Source organism: Aureobasidium namibiae (assembly GCF_000721765.1).
Source record: "Aureobasidium namibiae CBS 147.97 unplaced genomic scaffold scaffold_6, whole genome shotgun sequence".
Lineage (NCBI taxonomy): Eukaryota > Fungi > Ascomycota > Dothideomycetes > Dothideales > Saccotheciaceae > Aureobasidium > Aureobasidium namibiae.
The window spans coordinates 577,871-597,505 of record NW_013581203.1 but is presented as its reverse complement, the minus strand read 5'-3'; the positions used below and the strand labels follow the sequence as shown (position 1 = coordinate 597,505).

Sequence of the window (19,635 nt, the reverse complement as noted above, 5' to 3'; positions counted from 1 at the left end):
ATAATGCGTTTATTGTGCTCTAATTGCTTGTCAGACCATTGTCAGTCAGTACGCTGCGCACAGATGATGTCCTTGTTGAGTCTCCCAGCTTACAGACCAGACAAATATGCCGAGACATTCCAACCACTTCTCCTGCAACTCTAACATGGTCTTGTTTGGATCGAAGGTAGTCAACACCACTCTCAATTCGCAGATTAGGGATGACGGACTTGAATGAAAAACATGAGTGTCTTGATTCTAATGGTACAATAAGAATATCGTGAGAGCTGGCAGTTTCATAATGCCAAAGTCGTAGCCTATCTCGAGACGCGATCGGCTGGAGAATGAGTACTGTCTCATGAGCCTATCGCTTTGACACAACCCATCGCTGCCCCAGCAGCAACACCGCCTAATACCATCATCTGTAGCCCTGCTTTGACACAAAGCATTCGTTTCTCTTCGCCGACCAGGAGAGTCTTGACATAACCAAAGACGAACAGAGCAAAGGCCATGACGCCAATACTCCAAAGGAGAGCAGTCTGGTTGTTGCTCACAAAGAAGTAAGGCGTAAGAGGCACCAGTCCACCAAGGAGATAACCGAGTGCAATAGTTACAGCCGAGACATAGGCGCGTGATGCATCTGCTTGAGATTCTGGAAGGTCGTGGTGGAAGCGCATGATGAATGTCTCTGATCTTTTCGGGCATGAGTTGATCTGCGTAGCAAAGGCTTCCAGGACATCCTCCGAAAGACCGTACGAGTCAACAGTGGACTTGATAATTTGATTGGCTTCTTCCGGATCCTGGTTGACTATCTTTCGCGTCTCTGCTAGGGTGGCGGAGTAAGCTTGTCTGAATGTTTGTTAGTAATTGCTCTCGACAACATGTCTTATTGACTTACGCTTCCGATACACCACCGAGATATCCTCCTAGACCCATACTAAGAGCACCAGCGCAGAGCTCCGCCAAACCAGCGTAGATGACGAGTTTCGTGTCTCCGAGTGCAGAGAGTCCAGCTGTAAGAGCAAAAGGTACAGTAAGGCCGTCTGAGAGACCTATTGTGGCGTCTGCAATGATTCTAGGATCAACTCGGAATGGAGAAGAGAAGCTCCCTGTATCACTCCTCAACGTTGAAGAATCGGATCCATCCTGAGATATTTCTGATGCAGTGTCGCATGTGCCATACTGCTGCTTGAACGTGGGTAATAAGACGGGTTTTTTTTTGGCCGGGAAGATGATGTTTTTGATGTAGAGCAGTGCCATCCTGTAAGAACTGATATGGTCGATGGATGAGAAGAGCAGGATTCTGATCTTTGTGCTGTGAGGGTAGAAGGACTGAGAGTAGTTGGAGCAAGAGGCGGCAATTGAACTTCGAGACATGGGCCCTGAGATTTAAATACGCGTCTCGAGTCGTTGGTACGGATAGCCTTGACCACTTGTTTTCCGCGCCACTAATGTACTTCCCCACAAGCCCTTTCACCAGGAGCTTCTACGGTGTAAGGAGAACATGGTTGTTCTGGGACACTTACTAACATACAGACCCATGGCATACGATCATATGAACTCGACCAAGCTACAAAACGCTGAGAGATTTCTAGGTGAGATCACTCTGAGCAAAGGAACAGCAAATCAATTCGACGGTTTGAAGCAGATTCGGACATGCATCTCAGGAAAAAGCTGTCAGCCATGCATGGAGCATGTTTTGAAAATGCTTATTTGCAGAAGTTCTCATTGGCTTGTGAAACCGCGTACCCCACAAACGGGGACGGCCGTCAAGCCATCCGAATCTTCGACACGAGTTTGCTTACATCTGTTTGTCTTGTCATTGGACAGTTGCTGATATTGCTGACCACGAATAAAATCAGCATAGACTCTCTACGTATCTCTGATCCGGCACGGTCCTGGCTCGGTGACGATGTTTTTCCAGAAGAAAACAAGCTGATTGCAGCGCTTCTGATTGGTCTCTTCGTACCCCCACCCCCATCTCCTTCGGAGTGTTTTGAGATCACAATAACAGCAGCCTCATCCACGAGCACCTCATTATAAAACCTGGTTCTTGGGTCTTTGAGACCAGAGTAGCATCTTGTTACTCTGGCAATGCTGGGTAGCAAACTGATCCTGGCCAAGTCGACTGGCGAGAAAATGTATTCGGATAGCCCATCGACTTCTTCTCGGAATAAGGTACAGTAAACCAAGCACACTTACTGCCTCGTGTCTCTTCTTGCACCGCTGGAACCCCGCGCCTCATGAGTCTTCCTCTGGCAAAAGTTCTGCAACCCGCATACCTCTCCTGCAGGTAGCCAGAAGACCAAAACATGATGCTCTCCATCAGGGAATCGAACCCTGGTCTCCCGCGCCTGACGAGATTTTACTCTTGACAAGCGGAAATCATGACCACTAGACCAATGAAGATGAGCCAGCTGAGCTGGTATTGGTTGATGAAGCAATTTTTGAGTCAACTATCATATATCCTACATCATGTCGGAAGGGTACGATCAGCACGCTTCACCATGTATCAATCTCGATGGTCTGCAAGGAATACCGTGTATCGTTATCAAGTTGTCGTAGACAAAGGTGGTAGAAATTAGACGATCCCGATTGACCTGACAAAATTTTTTGTCACCCCAACTCAGCCCTCCGCATGAACTTTTCCGTGGTTTCTAGTCAATTGTTCTAATTACTTTGCCTGGTTATAACAGGGCGAGTGATTATGTCAATCATCAATCATATCTACATTTACTGAGGAACCAAGCTTTCATGCTTGCAGTAGAGAGGAACAAGACCTTCGATAACGATGTGCGATTGACATCTTTCACTGAGCATACCTGAGTACAAGTCACTGTTTGCTCGTGGGACGACGACTGCTAGTTAAGCCTCGTGACACGTCCATGATAAACATGGTGCAATCGTACATGAGGGTATATTGCGACTTAAGCAGGATTTCTCACATCAATCCGATATGGTCTAGTGGCTAGGATTTCTCGCTCTCATACCGTTTCGAACGAAACAACCAGGTCCGAGGAGGCCGGGGTTCAATTCCCCGTGTCGGAATCTTCTTTTGTTTTGCTGACCTGACTGCACTCGTTCATGGTTGACATGCAAGAGGGACTTTTCTTTGATTTTGGCGTGGGCGGCGTGGACTGCAGTTTATCATACTTGGAGTACGGAGTATATAGCGTATATATATCTACATGGTATACTCTTCCGTATGAAAGGAATACATCTAAGCAATCCAGCTAGCAACCCAGACTTCGCGAAGCTCTGTATTCACCGTCAAGAAAACTTCTGCTGTTTGCTGGTGTGTGAGCCTTTCAAGCACCTTGATCTTGTCTGCTGTGCCTAAATCCCTGAAGTCGTCGAGGAAGAGCTTCGCGGCTGTTGATGCTGATGATGTCGCAATGATGCCAGGTGATGGTGCGCTTTCATTGGGTATTCGCAGTGCAGGTGGGACAGCAGTGTGTTGAGCTTGAGAATCTGTCAGGTCTGCTTTATTTTCATGCTCTTTTGCCATTGCGACAGCTTTGGCAACGATACTCAAGAAAACCTTGAGAGTCTGTGTCAACTGTTCGCTAGTCCTTTGCAGCAGATCTTCAAAAGCAATTAGATGGCCACTTGCTAGATCTTCCATTTGTTCCTTAACATCACAAAGGACATCTTGAGCATGATCATCTATATCTTCAATGCCATTGTCTTTCTCAAGTCGTAGTTCAGTTTTGAGATCGTCGGAGGTCTCTTGCAGCGCGACTTCGGCGAGTTTCTGGGTGTACTCCAATGATGAGCAGAGTTCCTCCATGATACGTTGCAGAGTCTGTTCGGTGAGCAACGGAACCTGAGCAGTGACAAGTGCGCGAAGTTCGTAACTCAAGGCGCGCATGATGGATCTTGGTGAGATGGCGTCTAGCACCTCGGGGGCTGATGTGAAGCTGCTTGCAATTTTCCTCACTTTCTCCTGAGTTGTTCCAGTGATCCCATCGTCTATACTGGCGGCATATTCGGGGTGTTGTTGTCTAGTCGTAAAAATTGTGGGTTTGATGCCAGGGTTGTCGTCTACAGTGCTTGGAGTGTTGATGATAGTAGGCGAGTATACGGTTGACTCCAAGGAGAAGGATCTCACTATACTTTCAGACACGTGCAAAACATTGCTGAGTGAGGGCGAGGATGAATTGTCCCTTCTTGCAGACTTGGGAGATGGCTGATTTGCTTCAGGGGTAGTCGATACTGCAACACAGGCTCAGCCAAGAACATTCGAGAAAGCCGGATCGTGGGCTCTCAACGTGAGAGGGTAGCCCGATTACAGCTGTAGAAGTGCACAATACCCTCAAAGAATATGGCAGTGTCCACTGAGAGGCACGAATTCGACATCTCTTCTTGGGGAGGCCACTGAGCTGGAGACGATCGTGCATTTCTACAGCTGCAAAACCTCACAATACTGATAGGAGAAAGACTTACCACGAGATCGTTTCAAACAGGCTTTTGCCTGTGGTGTTACAGGTAGTTGGATGATCTGCACAGGTGGCGAATACGGCGGCGGCGAGCATGTTGGCTGTGCACCGACCTCAGGAGATGTTGTACGATCGACAGCCTTGACGTTTGTATGCCTGTCTTGTTGATCTTCTTGACCCGAGGCTACTTCATCCCTTTGAGAATCCGCACAGTCAACCCCAATCTGTCGCCAGTCGTCCAAAACACCACCATTGTTGTATGAGTCAGGCACATTGACTTCTGGTCCGCCTGCAGAGACACCGATCTCCAAGTTCATCAATGCATGTTGAGCGTAACTGCTATGACCAACGAATATCTTGAAGCTCTTCGCGTACGACAGCGAGCGGAACAGGGTCAATAGGTGCAAAGCGGTGCCGCCTAGACAGGGAGCACCTTCGGGGATATATGGCATCAAGACATGACCTCGTTTGGGTTGATGAAAGGGAACACAAAGACATTTTTTCGTAGATGAGTTTCCATACACTTCTTCCAAGCACTGCCTAACGTTGTCTGAAGCATCCTCCAAGTTGACGATCGAACAGCCCTCGGTCGCACCGAAGCCTATGGTGGGCAGCAGGTAGTGGTCAAGGGTTTTGCGACGTTTGGAGATTCGGACACTAATGCGTAGATGTAACATGACATACGTTGACCTCTTGGCATCCTGGCCGACCCATAGGGTCAACAAAGTAGGCTTTCCAGTAGGACATGGTAGCCCAAGCGAAGAGATATCCGAGCGGTCAGCGTCGTTCCAGACAACTAGCGCAGGTTCTTTGCACGCCCACTTGACCTTCTGTGAGAGAGAGATGCCTGGAGGAGGCTCCATCGCACGACGATATAATGTCCAAAGGCAAAGAACCCAGAGAACTATATATTAGCAGCTGAACGAAAAGCACTCAACTAATTGATAACCCAGCACTAGAAGACCAATGCTGAAACCCTCCCACCCGGGCTTTGCGAGATGCTGAACTCAGAGCAGCCCTGACTCGAACAAGACAGACAGCCAGATCTCCGAATGAAGACAATGGCGTTCCGCCAGGATTCCGTTGCGGAAAATCACGAGTACTTGGATCGAGGCCGTACCTGCGCAAAACAAAGACCGATCCTGGACCGCACACAAAGTAAAGCGGAAACGCGCCCACGTCCAGCGAGAAGAAGCAAGTTGCCTTGACTTCCAAAGCGAGAGCGATGGGGTTCCGCCAGAACTTTGCGGCGGAAAATCGCAGGTTGCCTGGTTCTTTGCTGTTGCGCGACCAGTGATCGAGCTCGGACCGCTCACGAGAGTAGAGCGAAAACACGCCCACGTCCAGTCAGAAAAGGCGACCAGAAACTAAGATGAGCGAGGTGAGCGGTGGCTGTGGCTGATGATGTTGTGGTATGGACGAGCAGAAGAAGTCGTCGTGATGCAAGACGGAAACAAACCTTGGCGACGCGTGATGGACGTGAGTCTTGGCGCGCAAGCGGGGATTTCGGATCGGCGCAAAGCGTTCCGACGAGACTCGTGCTTACATGCACAACCAACCAAGGCGTACCATATGCCAAAGTAGGAAACAAAAACGTATCGCATCTGGATACTGAGTAAGCACAGTAAACTGTGCATGCTCAGAGGTAGGTATATCGAGATCTTTGAAGTGCCGATTAGATCCCAACTAGGAAAAGAGGAGCATCTCGGCTATCATGCAACACCGTGTGACCTGCCGGCCATCAGGGTGTTATTTGGCGGGGTCGAGTGCATCTAGACGAGCTGAGGGGCACATAAAGGATTCGCCCTGGAGCCTACTGACCGCGGGATTTCTGCTGTATAGTCTCTTCCTGTTCCTGGCTACGATCCTCTAACTTTGACACCCATATATTAAATCATACATCATGGATAGCCATCCCAACGGGTCAAGGGTCCTGCCTCAGACACAATCTCCTCTGTTCAAACTGCCTGGCGAACTGAGGAATTGGATCTATGAGCTTGCTCTCACGCCAGAAGCACCCATCGTCAATCCTACGTGGGAGACAACCATCCACCCACAACATCAACAAATACCCAGCATGGGTATGGCCCTTCTGAGAGCCTGTCGTGCCACATACCTCGAGACAAATGATTCAGTCTCACTGAAGAAGGGGGAATTCATCTTCACAAGGGTCGCCCATATACAATCATTCTTTTCCAGGTTGTCTCTAGCACAAGCCAGCCATGTTCGTCATATCACGATCGACCTCAGAGAAGCGGCGTCAGAAGACACAACCTTGCAAAGAGAGCAAAGCACAATCGTTGCTAACGAATGGATCCACTACTTCTGCTGTACTCGGGGAGCACACATGATGGGTGCCTGGTGTGCAGACCTCGGTACCCTCAAGTCTGATGTCCCACATCTTCGCTCATTGTGCCTTGACCTGACCAACTGGCAACCCAACCATGCAGGTTCGAGAATAGGTGGCTGGAGGTACTTGCAGACACTGCTTCGGACAATACGAGACTTAGACTCCTTCACCCTCAAGAGCAAGTGTCTCGATAGCAGCTTCTGGAGCTCGCAGCCAGTACCATGGAGTCTGGGATTGTGGTTCTCTCCCGCCTTTGACAAGGACCAAACAGCACTGATCGATCTGGCTGAGCAGACAGTACGCCTGGCAGGAGAAACAGAGACCAGGCTCATCGAATGGCGCACTCTGGAAGGCGTTACTCGGCTGAAAGTGCATGTGGATGAGCTACATAACATTCGTCCATTGACGAGCTGTGGAACTTCTCTTTCTCAAGGGGGGAGAATGTCATGGGATGCTTTCGTTGAGTTTAAAGATGACCAGACCGAATTGGTCAAAAAGCGCAAGGCGTCCTTGTCAGCGAGTAACATCATCTGGAATTCAGCACTCTCGGTGCAGGCATAGACTAGAAGCAGCATTGATAGAACCAGTTTTGTTCATTCCGAGTTCGAGTTCAATCCCAGTGTCGTCTTATTATTGGACGTGCTGGATCCCAAGGCCCGTGAATCTCGTTCTTGTATCTCTGTAAGCCGATGAGCCACCAGCTGGTGATGCCCATGGCAAGACACGTGAGGATACCACCGAGAACGGCACCACCGACTCCAGCTTTCCAACCTCCCCCTGTGATAGTGACGCAGAGTCCGCCCCCAGCGCCAAGGACGATCAATGCAGTCAAGGTCAAATGTCCAGTCCAAGATGCGTGTCGAACATGTCGTCTGAAAACTGGGAACAACCCAAACACTTCGATGCTGAAGAGTGTTAAGCTAAAGACTTCGTTTGTGTATTTCAGCCGCGAGGCCAGGACTGTAGAGGCCATGAGAGCAGCATTCGTTGACAGAGAAGCGGGAAATCTAGCGGAGGTCGTGAGCAAATACTCGTCTGCAATGTACACATGACTGCTTACTTCGCTTCAACACCAGCACCATAGTCAAAGGTGAAGATGTTGATGATCAAAAGCCAGGTACTCATAGCCCAGATAGAATCAGAAGATGTCGACAAGGTCAAAGATTTCAAGATCGGGCTCAAACCCAGCAATGCACAATAGATCAAGATTGCAGACTTGGCAGTTGCTAATCTCTCCTGGTTACGAGGCGAGAGCGAAGAGGTTTGACTCTCGAAGGGCGGATAGTAGCTGTAACTTGCGAACGTAGCGGCACCATTAGGATGACTAGTAGTAGGCGTCGGTGATGCTGAGCTCTCTGCCGCTGAAACAACAGACAACGGCCGCGATACGGCGACACTCGAGATACCTAGGCCAAGCTTACCGTTGTCTGACATGATGGCATTGGGATCCGTAGGACTCAAGGGACCATGTTGCAGGCGCTGACTGTCTACGACAGCTTTGGACGAGGCAGTGGCCTCAGCAAGGGCAGCGCGAGCAGCCTGTACAGCCTCTTCCTGGCCTACCCAGTAATCACGAGCGACCCATCCCAAGACGGTTCCGAAAGTGGCCCAGCTCACGACAGATACAGGTGATACACGCTCTTTCTCAATGCCGACAAAGCAGCAGGCGAAAATAATGACGGAACCGATGTGTTGCACGATGACAGTAGAGTCTGATACAAGCGGCCAGAAGTCATAGGGTCGAAGGCGCGGATTGCGTTGGAGATGGTCCAAGAAGGTCTCTTCATCGGTATAGTTATCGGGATCTGAACGTCTCAGTGTTTGGACTTTTTGGTATAGCCTTTCTTGCTGTGGTGCGCCTCATACATGCTTGCTTCACCCAGAGCAGCTTCTTCCATGTGCGTGGTCTCCTCCGGCTGGCATTACGGCTGCCGCGACTGTCCCTTTTGCGCCTGTCGTCGGGCGGCGCATTCTTGCTGGTCGATCGGTGGGGCGGAGAGTGGTTCAAGAAGGCATCTTCGGGCCTTAGATGAGACGAGGTCGCTCTGGCAATACCTCTTCCAGACACGCTTACGTCGGAAGCCGAGGCGCTGACCGGAACCTCGAATGGTGTCATGTCGGGAGGTGCTATGTTCAGACGGCCCATGAAGCTCGCGCGCTCCAAGGCTCGTTGCCAACGTTGAGCACGTGAAGCGAATCGAATCGAATCGTCGTCGGCCGCTGCTCGCTTCGACTTCGCAGCAAACCAGAGGGAAAGACCGATCAACAATGTCTGTGTTTCAGCCTGAGACATTGCCCTCATGTTCGACTCACAACATCAAGCATGGGTTCAGCTGACAAGTATGATCAACAGGCCCGCGTCGCTTACTAGTAGCTGTCTGCCCTGACCTGGTCGATCTACTTCCTTCCTCTTTGAATCTGTTGACAAGTTTCCGTACCACACAAGAAAGCTTGGGTTGACCAACATGAAGTGCATCGTTTTGACCTCGAGCACAAATATCTCCTACCCTCGTCTAGTCTCCTGAATCTTCACGCACTTGTCAGCGCCGAATTCTCTACTCGTGCTATAATTTCACCTCGACATTTCCAGGACCAAAGCTTCAGCCCTAGAAAGGGCCGTGTGTTTTGCGAACGTGGTTCTCACCTTCCAGAAATCGGCCAGTTTGCGACCATCTGCGTATCCACAACCACGTTGTCCGATGTATATCATTATATGTCTCGGAATCACTTGTCTCCAGCCGTGGCATGGCTCAAGAACACCAATGCAACATGGTCCGTATCTTGTGACCCAAGGTCCCGGCAATAACATCAGCCGGACTTGCTCGTTAAGTCTGACTTCGAGGCACAAACAAACCACCTTGACAAGCGGCAACCGATTTCCCATTGGGTGACGAGTCCCCTAGAGTGACGATACTGACATTCATCAAACACCAAGTCGTTTATTCTTGAATGGAAGAACCCATCATGACTCTCTTCTCAAGCAATCTCATATGCCACGCCCAGTGGCTTGGGATTCAAGATTTGCTGGCCAAGGCACTACGGAGGAGGTGAGCGTTCATGTCAAAATCTCAGCCATGGATGCTCGCTTATGCCTCAACTACATTGCTATCGACATTGCTCTTTATCAATGAGACAAGGTATGTGGCTCTGAATGTCACCTGTCACTTTACCCTTTCACGTCAAACACCCAGTTGTTGACCGCCATTTCACATACCTTCGAGGGCTCACAGTGGCTGCAAGCTCAAAGTTTCGGTAAGTCGGGATGCATTGACAGGCCCCGCAATCGCATTGATGCCGATTCTGCGGTGCTAGTGTTTCGCGCTCCTAACCACTCCTGACTCGAGCTCGAGGAAAAGTCACAAGACACATAGAAGAGCAGACTGCGAACCGGTACGAAGGGCACGAGCCCTCAGAGCAGGATATTCCTGACTTGAATCACCAAGCAGGAGCCGGATAGAGATCTCGGGCTTGAGACGGCGCAGAAGGCGGTTGTTTTAACTCTTGGGGAGGGGACGTCATGCAGCTCTTGCGCTGTAATGGCTCTCGATGACCAAGTTTATCACTGACGTTCACCTTCTCTTTTCCTCCCTATGCTTGTCTAGCTGGCCGTTGTGTGAGAATTTCGACTACTTCCATCTTGCACGGTTCTGCCTGCCGCCAGTCCGCGACAAAACAAACACTCAACAGCAAAGTCCGGTGTACATGTCCGGGTCATTGCGGAGTTGAGCTGAAATTCCCGACACAGACCGCTACAACACACTGGTACCTTGACAACTAGCAGAAGGGTTCGGCAGTTGTTCATCGCACAACACCTGTCTTGTTTCTCTGTTGTATCTCTTACCATACTCATGTGTTACGCGACATCGAAACAAGCTGGATCCATCGAGACAATAGTTGATACTCGGGCAAGAGCGCAGTATCAATGAACGACGAGTTCGCTCTCGAAGTCCTCCGACTCGCCGAAGGCCAAACGGCCGAAGCTTTTGAGGAAGACCTGAAGAGTCAGGCACAAGACTTGAACATCGATTTCGCTCTACTGGAAACTGCATCCAAGGCAAAGGAACACAAAGCGAGAACGAGTTTAACAAGCTCGACACATCCCCGCCGGTCCATTTCATCTGGTTCCCAAGCTTCGCATTCCACAGACTTTACAGATGCGTCGCGCATGTCAAGAGACTGTCCACAAGGCAGGACTCGACCAATCCGTGGACGGCGCAGTTCCGCCGCCTCGACGTCAATCAAAGACTACGACTCGATAGTCAATCACGCAAGATATGACTTCCGCCGCTCGTCCTTCAACTTCGCTACGTCGCCAATCATCTCGCCGTCTCCCTCCACGTTCTCGCTATCGTCTGTCTGGTCTCGGTCAAGAGAATCATCTCCAAAGAGACACATTATTACAAGAGGGTTGAGTAGGTTGAGGTTGAGAAGAACGGACTCGGGTGACTCGACCAGAGAGAAAGAGTAAGAAACCATGTTCGGATAAGAAGAAGCAGATTCTGATTAGGTACGCAGCGATTGTCCCCACTGCCCGCAGGGTGGATCACGACACCGCCGCACGCTACACGCCCTATCCTGTGGTCACCGCTATTGTACTCTCGCCTTGCGCAAGATCATAAAAGACTCCCTCAACGATGAGAACATACCGCCAACATGTTGCAAACGACCAATACCAGGCACTCTAGTCGCGAGTGTGATGAGCCAAGAAGAGCAGGACACTTTGATGAACATGTTGGTTGCTTGGGATGACGAAGCGACTACCACACCGCCCACAATCCACGAATCAGAGATCACATCCCACCCCACGTCGTTTCCAAAATCGCGATCACAGTCTAGGTCACCAGTCTGCGGAGCCGAGGAGAACATAGTCTCACAGGAGCAAAGAAAGAATCTGGAGAACGCAATGGAGATACCCGACTTCAGGACCCTCAGACAGGAACAAGAACAACAACGAGACCGATTGGTTGCATGGGCCGGAAGAAAGAGACAAGGCGTTATCGATGGATACGCTGTGCGCAAACTACAGCTCCTACCATACTTCGATCGTCAAAAGGACCAGCTTGCCGAAAAGCAGAGCGCCGCAATCGCTCGCATAGAAGACAAGCACGTGCTTGACGAACATGAGATGCGCGAAGGACATGACGTGGAAACACGGAACAATGCAATCGCTCTCAAACACATGGAGGCATACTGTCGAGGAGAGACGACCAGCGGTGACCGCCATGAGAGGACCATCACCGATCGCGATCTAGCCGAACTTACAAAAGCCAGACGAGCTCGCGATCAGATGGATGCGAAACACAGCGGCGCCATCAGCGTGCTCAGAGGCGAGCAAAGCAGACGCATCAGTCAACGCTTGGTCAAGCAAGAAGCAGAGCTGGCAGAATTGGAAGCACGCCAAGCTAAGGAAATTGGAAGTCTACAGCGCGAATGCGACGACATGGTACGAGACTGGGATGACGAGACACAAAAGCGACGTTCGAAGCTCGAGACATGGTGGAACGTACAGGTGGAAATCTGGCGAAAGAAGCTTGAGCGGGACACTGGTATCCATTTCTCTGGAGAGCTGCCGCCGGTTCAGTGGCCACGACCCGATGCCAATGAGGGCAATAAGAGGAGGGATCCGATGAAGAGACATACTATCGCGGTATCTCCAGCTCCTGGTTTGCAGCCAGATGATGATCGCGGAGCTCGGAGTATAAGCCCTGCTCGTAAACAGCATCGCATCAGTACTGCTTTCACCATCAGGAGTGGCATGATTGGCAAAGCTTGATGCTGGTCAGAAAACCATCATCCCCTTGAATTTTACTTAATGTCTACAATCAAGATGTAATGCCGAGCCAACACTTTGCTGGAAGAATTGATCAATCAGTGTTTGAAGCATCTTCCATGTGCTTCTCACTCCAGACAACCGCATTTTACTCACTATGCACATATGTAGTCTTCCGTGTGTGTTTCTATCCGATCATGACCAACATGCTCATCGATCAGACAACACCACCGGCCGCTCGAGTATAAAACTGCAAGCACTCTCTAGACTATCCATACTCTTCAATATTCGCACTATAGCATCACAATCCTTCTCCGAGCTTTCTCGCAACAGAACCACCACCTTTTTGAAACATTTTAGTCGTTCCTTGGTGGCTTGCTGTTGTGTCATGCCTTGCTCGACCGAGTAGTTGCAGGCGGCTTTTCTGTCGGTGCAGACTTTACAGGACGAACGACCTCCGTCGCACTGATTTGTTATCAACGAGGTTCAATTGGGACGTAGGTTTGGCGTGTGAGGGTTTGTAGATAGGATCTCGAGGGAGGAATATATTGACCTTTGATTTTCGCTGGCGACATCCGAGACATGCGGCTTTGCTCTGCCTCCGAGCTGTCTTTGACGTTTTCACCACATTTGACGTTGTGTGGAGTGTTGATATCGGCGAGCTCCATGTGCTTGTGATGACATCTCGAGCTTGTACTTCAGAACGAGCATTACGCGTCTCTTGTTCCGGATTTTGGAGCATTTGTGCGATGTTCATCTCGGCAAATGATAATAAATGAGACCGCTATAACAAGGGCAACAAAAAGAAAGGAATCGAGAAAGTAGCAGCTACAAGGGTAAAAGAGGAGAACGACTCCGGCGGCTCTCGTGAATAACTTTTAGGCGTTTTCGCGTTGCTTGCATAACAAAGGTGGGGTTCCACGCGCCGCAGGCGGACAGGCCGATCAAATGGAGGAGGGGAGACCCCCCACGCGGCAAGAACACCCATAGTGGGCGTCCTATACTTATCTGTCCTGTTGTACGTGCTCCGGGCCTCGGGTGTCGTGCTCCCCTCTCTTTTGTTTTGTACATGACTGAAATTAGCTGTAGTTGACACTCTTCACATCTTTTCGATCTTCAGGTCCTCTTTCATTGTGCGAACGCTGGCAAACCATGGCGACAAGGATACGTCTGAATGTGTCTGCGATGCGGGGACTCCGACGACCGGCCTCTTATCGGTCTCCGATGACAGGAGGCCGTGGACATCAACGATTCAATTCGACAAATACTGGGTTTAGCAATCAGGCTCCTTTCTGGACTACCAATAAAGTCGCGCTGTTGAGTGCGTTCACAGGAGCATTGGCATATACATACGGACTCTGGGATGCTGGGGTCAACTCCAAGAAAGACGGAGCAATTGCTTCCCCAAAGCCGGCATACGCTAAGAAGGCAGAATGGGAAAAGGTAATGCTTTGCTTGAGATGCTATCATTGGCAGGTTTGCTAATCTAGGTATAGGCAATCGAGGAAGTGAGAGCCAAACTCGGTGAAGATTCAATCACCACAGATGACGACGAATTGCAACGACACGGATACTCGGAATGGTCGACTATCAATGTCGATGTACTCCCCATCGCAGTGGTGTACCCGAAATCCACAGCAGAGGTATCCGAGATTGCCAAAGTGTGCTATGCGCATAAGATTCCCATAGGTCAGTGAGATTCTGCTGTGCTTCTTGGTGGGTCAGGCTGATTTTGTTCGCAGTACCTTACTCTGGAGGTTCAAGTCTGGAAGGCAATTTCTCAGCTCCGTATGGTGGATTTTGCATCGACTTTGCATTTATGGATAAGATTCTTGCGCTGCATGATGATGATTTGGATGTAGTGGTTCAGCCCTCGATTGGTTGGATGAAGTTGAATGAAGATATCAAGGACTCTGGTCTCTTCTTCCCGGTTGTGAGTTGGAATCTAAGCTCATACTTATAAGATCACGCTAATCGTGCTTTCTCACCAGGATCCAGGTCCATCTGCAATGATCGGTGGCATGACAGGAACCAACTGCTCTGGAACCAATGCTGTACGCTACGGCACCATGAAAGACAATGTCCTCAATCTGACCGTCGTCCTCGCCGACGGCACCATCATCAAGACAAAGCGACGACCCAGAAAATCATCTGCTGGCTACAATCTCACTGGCATGTTCATCGGCTCCGAAGGCACCCTGGGCATCGTCACCGAGATCACCTTGAAGCTGCAAGTCATACCGCAAGAGACCAGTGTCGCAGTAGTAACCTTCCCCACCATCCGCGATGCAGCAGCCGCAGCCTCCCGCGTCATCAAAGCCGGAGTTCCAGTGGGTGCAATGGAAATCATGGACGAAGTCCAAATGAGCGTGGTCAACAGATCCAAGTCCACCAAGAAAGTCTGGCGCGAAGTACCTACCCTCTTCTTCAAATTCTCTGGCACAAAAGCAGGAGTGAGAGAAAATGTGGGCTTGGTCAAGCAACTGTCTAAAAAGTGCAACTCTATCGATTTCGAATTTACTGCCGATGCTGAAGAGCAAAAGAACTTATGGTCGGCGAGAAAGGAGTCTTTGTGGTCGATGTTGGCGATGAGAAAAGGAAATGAGGAAGTCTGGTCGACCGATGTTGCTGTGCCCATTTCTCGACTCGCTGATATCATCGAGGTTTCTAAGAAAGAGATGGATGATTTGGGTTTATTCGCATCTATTCTTGGTCACATTGGCGATGGCAATTTCCACGAGAGTATCATGTACAATGCGCAAGATCCAGAGGAGAAGAAAAAGGTGGAAGAGTGCGTGAACAGGATGGTGGACAGAGCGTTGGAGATGGAAGGAACGTGTACTGGTGAGCATGGCATTGGCTTGGGAAAGAAGAACTCGCTGGTCAAAGAGTTGGGCTTGGATACTATTGACGTGATGCAAAAAGTTAAGCTGGCTCTGGATCCGAATTGGCTGATGAACCCGGGAAAGGTGTTTGATCATCCAGCCGAGACTAATCCAAAGGGTAAGTAGACGGAAAAAAGCATGGGACAACTCGAGTGTTCTTACCGGCCTAGATAAACTCGGTTTTGTAACACTAACGCTATAGAAATGTCCGTTTCTCTAACTAAATTGGAAGTGTCCACAAAGAGTCGTGATGCTGTCGGATCTTTGTGAACTTCGCAACCGACTGGTAAGAACCGTGCATTTCTAAAGTACCAGTTATACATTCGTACTGTCTTGAGAGCGGAGTGGGAGCGACAGATTTTTGCACATGGAGAGGTTGTTCTGCTCGCCGGCTTTCAGGATCCGTTGAATATCTCTATCACATTCTGGTAGGATATTTCACCCTCCCTCTGAGTGATAGCCAGCTTATATCGAAGCGAGATTGTTTGTTATTGCAAAGACGTGGCATAGGATATGGTAACGAAACCTTGTCTGGCTGCAAGACTGTTTGACGGTAGATGTGGTGTTGCTCACTCACACGGGACAAGCTCAGCTGTCACCTTCGTGTTGGCAACAATTCATCATCACCTCTTACATCTCTGGTGTTTAGGTGCTTCTAATCAGCTCCATCACCATCATCATTTACAAAACACTTCCAATCATTGTCATTCGAATCAATCCAGATTTGCATCCAGATACACAAACACCACGCTTGAACCGTTCATAAAACTCCCACCAACCATCCATCTTCATCATCTCACAATCCGACCGCTCGTCCCATACAACTATTATCCACCATTCTAAAATCAAGACAACAATGCCACCGAGAACTTATGACGAAACGTCTCTTCCACTAGAGTCCAGTCCGGAGATCTTCACTTCACTCGCCCACAACCTCGGTCTCTCTTCTACTCTGGAGTTCGTAGAAGTGTATGATTTGGATGAGACGCCCAAGGAGGAAGTTTTGGCTTATGTGTTAGCCTTTCCAACAACTGAGGGGTATGACGAGATGGTAGACGCCAGAGATCAGAAGCACTATGTCAACGAAGACGAAGCAAAGGAAGCTTGGCGAGTGGAAGCAGATGCTAGATCTCACGGGATTAACAATGAAACAGTGCTATGGCTGCGACAAACTATACACAATGCATGCGGTCTCTACGCCCTTTTGCACGCGACATGCAATGGTGCTGCTAGAAACCACATCAGTGAGTCCTTCCTCTCTCCCCTTCCTCTCTTTCCCATGGCCTCTCTCTCATCCTCCGTCCTGCACGCACCAATTACATCATTAACACTCCTTTCACCACAGAAAAAGACTCAATACTCCACACCCTCCTCGAAACACCACCCTCCCAACGATCATCCTTCTTAGCCTCATCCACCGACCTCGTGACTTTGTACACCGCAGCTGCGAATCAAGGCGATACACCAACACCAGCAAAAGGTGAAGAGGTGAATTGGCATTACACTGCTTTCGTACCAGATCCCGAGGGAGAAGGAGTACTTGAGTTGGATGGGGATAGATGGGGTCCTTTGAGTCATGCTGAGCTAGATGACAGGGATGGCAAGGCAGGAGCAGGCTTTGGCGCAAAGGCTAGAAGGGCGATCAAGAAAGAGTACTTTGAGAAAGACAGAGGGAGGGATGGGCATGGCATGTTCAGTGTTTTGGCACTTACAAGGGAGGGGAGTGGGTGATAAGATCTAGGTGAGAGAGTTGATGATGGAGTGACGGAGAACACTCAAACCCGAGGTAACAGCTGGGACTAGAATGCCACTACACGAGTGCTTTAGTAAACCACAGTAGCTATAGATCGAATCGCAAAGGTGATGGGAACGGCACTTATGTGGTGATAGAAACTGCCTTTTCGGCATTGGATTAACTCAGAGAAAAGAAGCATATACAATAAACACATTACACCACCAGATATATGCAAAAAAAACAATTCCAAAGACACTCTTCCAGAAATCAAGAACAAACCCATCTACTCAAACTCAGAGTCCAGCTCAAAAGTGATACAAGCATCAAACTTGGTACCAGCATAGACGGCCGAGAAAGGATAATCGGCGTCGCCAGTATCGACAAGCTTAGGGTAGTAAGGCTTAGCAGCAGTCTGATCTCCTTGCACAGCCAGACAGTTCTTGTACATGCTCTTCTTGTTGCTCTTGACCTTCAGCTTGTTGAAGGTAAAGCTTTGAGTGACAGAGGTAGAAGTGGAGCACGAGCAAGCACTGAGGGTAAAGGGTGAATCCTTGTACTTGGGAGATTTTTCGGAGGTGGGGGCGCCGAGAGTGAGACAGTAACCGGTGTCGACGTGGTAGAGGAAATTACCGGTTGTGTCGTAGATGAACTCGTCACCGAAGGAGCCCAGAGGGGTCCAGAAAAGAGGGTCAGAGTCGAAGGTGATCGGGGTAGGGTAACCGAGGGCGTAGCCACCGAGGTAGAGCTGACCTTGAGAACCGGCGGTCTTGGGGCAGCCGGGAGTGGCGGTAGGTGCGGAAGCGTCGCTAGTGGTGCTTGTGGTGACGGTGCTAGGCTGGCTTCCACTAACAGTGATGGTGATCGTGGAGACGACGGAAGAGATCTTAGTCACGCTCTGAGTAGAGCCGGCGGTGACGACAGATCCCGATGCAGTAGCGGTCTGTGTGATGGTCACAGTGCCAGTAGCGATCTGCGAGCAAGCAGAAGAGATCTTTCCAGATGGCCAGTGGAGAATGGAAGAAGGTGTGGGAACGGCGCTACGCTTGGCGAGGGCAGCAGCCGATGCTGCGGGATCAGCTGCGGCGGGAGTAATGACGGCACCAGAAGTAGAAGCGGCATTGACAGTCAAGGTGCTGGTCGTGTAATCGATGACAGTCTCGTTGCCAATGACGGTAATGAAAGGCAGCTCGACAGTGGTCGTGATCATGTTCACTGCGTCACGCTTCTTGTTTTGAGCGCTTCCAGTGACCTGGACAGTCTCGGTAGAGTATGCAGATGTAACAGTGACTTGCTCAGTGACAGTGGCAAATACTGTGGTTGCTCCAGGTGTAACGGTAGTCTTGACGGTCTCAGTGGGAGCAACATATCCGAGATAACTGGTGCAGAACTCGGCTCCAGTCGAGTTGAGGTAAGAGATGTCGCCAGAAGAAGCTGCACAGAGTTGCGGGTAACCAGCACTGACAGCGGTGGTGTTGGTCAAAGCGATGGAGTTTGAAACCTGGTAAGTATCGGTATCGGTCGAGTAGCCGTAGTTGTTGGCGTAGCTCGAGTCAGTGGCCTCAGTGTAGAGTGCACAGACAACGGTCTTGGGGATGCCGTTCTGAGACAAAATGTACATGTTCGCAAAAACGCAAGTCTTGTAGTTACAGTCGTCGGTTGCCTGTGACTTGTCCCATGTAGTCTGCTTGTCACAAGCGGCAGCGCAGAGAGCAGGGTCGTAAGAGTTGAGGTAGACGGGCTGGATGAATCTCCACTGACCCACGCTATCGTAGACAGGGGCGTTGACGGCAGCAGGAAGAGTTGAGAGAGAGTAGCCAGCAGGAGTCTTGGGTGCGGCGGCCTTGTTGTAACCGTTGCTACCAGTGACCAGAACGTGGAAAGAACCGCGCCACTGTCCCTTATTGGTTGCAGTGCAGTTAGTCTGAGGCATACTGTACAGAGAGCACTTGATAACATCGACGGGGTTGTTGTTGCTGTCGGGATCCTTTTCGTAGTAGATGTTGGCAAACTGGCAAGAGCTGATCTTGTCACAAGCAGCGGTACATTGCTGAGGATCATACTTCGAAAGGGTCTTGTAGGTCAAGTATCCGTTAGCCTGGGTAGAGCCCTGGAGGTTGATGAATGCTGGTGTGTAGCCAGAAGGAACATTCTATGCGTTCATCAGCCTTGTTGCTATCTTTCAGTCAATTGATCAAGTACCTACGTATTTGGATGTATCGATAGGATAGCTTATGTCGCGGCGTTGGAGGTTGCCCGAAAGACCGCCAACATATGAGCGCTTGCGAGCAGCAGGAGTCTCGGTCTCGACTGACACGGGAGTCTTGGTTGGAGCGATAGCAGTGCTCTCAGCAGCAATGACGGCGGTTTGGGCATCAGTAGCTGCCACAACAAGGGCAAGAACTGAGGCAGTGGCCTCGGCAGCATTGTATGTGGCCGAAGGAACACTGTCGACAACACCAATCGGAGGACCAAGAATT

At 50.0% G+C, this 19,635-nt stretch overlaps 9 protein-coding genes across 9 annotated transcripts; 4 read left to right on the top strand and 5 right to left on the bottom strand.

Moving 5' to 3' along the window:
- Window positions 1-335: 335 nt before the first annotated feature.
- Window positions 336-1,239, bottom strand: M436DRAFT_71833 (DUF125-domain-containing protein; the record flags this gene model as incomplete). The annotated part of the gene is made up of 2 exons (XM_013573259.1): window positions 336-828; window positions 878-1,239. 2 exons carry the CDS (start codon window positions 1,237-1,239, stop codon window positions 336-338), a joined length of 855 nt encoding a protein of 284 aa, XP_013428713.1.
- A 1,960-nt stretch (window positions 1,240-3,199) lies between these two features.
- M436DRAFT_80831 (uncharacterized protein) lies at window positions 3,200-5,281 on the bottom strand (the record flags this gene model as incomplete). The annotated part of the gene is made up of 2 exons (XM_013573340.1): window positions 3,200-4,194; window positions 4,426-5,281. 2 exons carry the CDS (start codon window positions 5,279-5,281, stop codon window positions 3,200-3,202), a joined length of 1,851 nt encoding a protein of 616 aa, XP_013428794.1.
- Window positions 5,282-6,321: 1,040 nt separating this feature from the next.
- Window positions 6,322-7,329, top strand: M436DRAFT_44238 (uncharacterized protein; the record flags this gene model as incomplete). Its single annotated transcript, XM_013573102.1, has 2 exons — window positions 6,322-6,880; window positions 6,986-7,329. The coding sequence occupies 2 exons, from the start codon at window positions 6,322-6,324 to the stop codon at window positions 7,327-7,329; spliced, it is 903 nt and encodes a 300-aa protein (XP_013428556.1).
- A 49-nt stretch (window positions 7,330-7,378) lies between these two features.
- Window positions 7,379-8,884, bottom strand: M436DRAFT_43332 (GPI2-domain-containing protein; the record flags this gene model as incomplete). The annotated part of the gene is made up of 3 exons (XM_013572925.1): window positions 7,379-7,775; window positions 7,829-8,573; window positions 8,635-8,884. The coding sequence occupies 3 exons, from the start codon at window positions 8,882-8,884 to the stop codon at window positions 7,379-7,381; spliced, it is 1,392 nt and encodes a 463-aa protein (XP_013428379.1).
- Window positions 8,885-11,497: 2,613 nt separating this feature from the next.
- M436DRAFT_80828 (uncharacterized protein) lies at window positions 11,498-12,541 on the top strand (the record flags this gene model as incomplete). Its single annotated transcript, XM_013573339.1, has 1 exon — window positions 11,498-12,541. One exon carries the CDS (start codon window positions 11,498-11,500, stop codon window positions 12,539-12,541), a length of 1,044 nt encoding a protein of 347 aa, XP_013428793.1.
- A 207-nt stretch (window positions 12,542-12,748) lies between these two features.
- Window positions 12,749-13,280, bottom strand: M436DRAFT_44439 (uncharacterized protein; the record flags this gene model as incomplete). The annotated part of the gene is made up of 2 exons (XM_013573139.1): window positions 12,749-13,003; window positions 13,092-13,280. The coding sequence occupies 2 exons, from the start codon at window positions 13,278-13,280 to the stop codon at window positions 12,749-12,751; spliced, it is 444 nt and encodes a 147-aa protein (XP_013428593.1).
- A 482-nt stretch (window positions 13,281-13,762) lies between these two features.
- M436DRAFT_80827 (D-lactate dehydrogenase mitochondrial precursor) lies at window positions 13,763-15,549 on the top strand (the record flags this gene model as incomplete). The annotated part of the gene is made up of 4 exons (XM_013573338.1): window positions 13,763-13,981; window positions 14,035-14,227; window positions 14,281-14,471; window positions 14,530-15,549. 4 exons carry the CDS (start codon window positions 13,763-13,765, stop codon window positions 15,547-15,549), a joined length of 1,623 nt encoding a protein of 540 aa, XP_013428792.1.
- Window positions 15,550-16,279: 730 nt separating this feature from the next.
- Window positions 16,280-17,154, top strand: M436DRAFT_62790 (cysteine proteinase; the record flags this gene model as incomplete). The annotated part of the gene is made up of 2 exons (XM_013573196.1): window positions 16,280-16,667; window positions 16,769-17,154. 2 exons carry the CDS (start codon window positions 16,280-16,282, stop codon window positions 17,152-17,154), a joined length of 774 nt encoding a protein of 257 aa, XP_013428650.1.
- A 1,469-nt stretch (window positions 17,155-18,623) lies between these two features.
- M436DRAFT_25629 (uncharacterized protein) lies at window positions 18,624-19,301 on the bottom strand (the record flags this gene model as incomplete). The annotated part of the gene is made up of 1 exon (XM_013572913.1): window positions 18,624-19,301. A coding segment is annotated over one exon (678 nt), but the record flags the coding sequence as incomplete, so codon positions are not given.
- Between the last annotated feature and the right edge of the window lie 334 nt (window positions 19,302-19,635).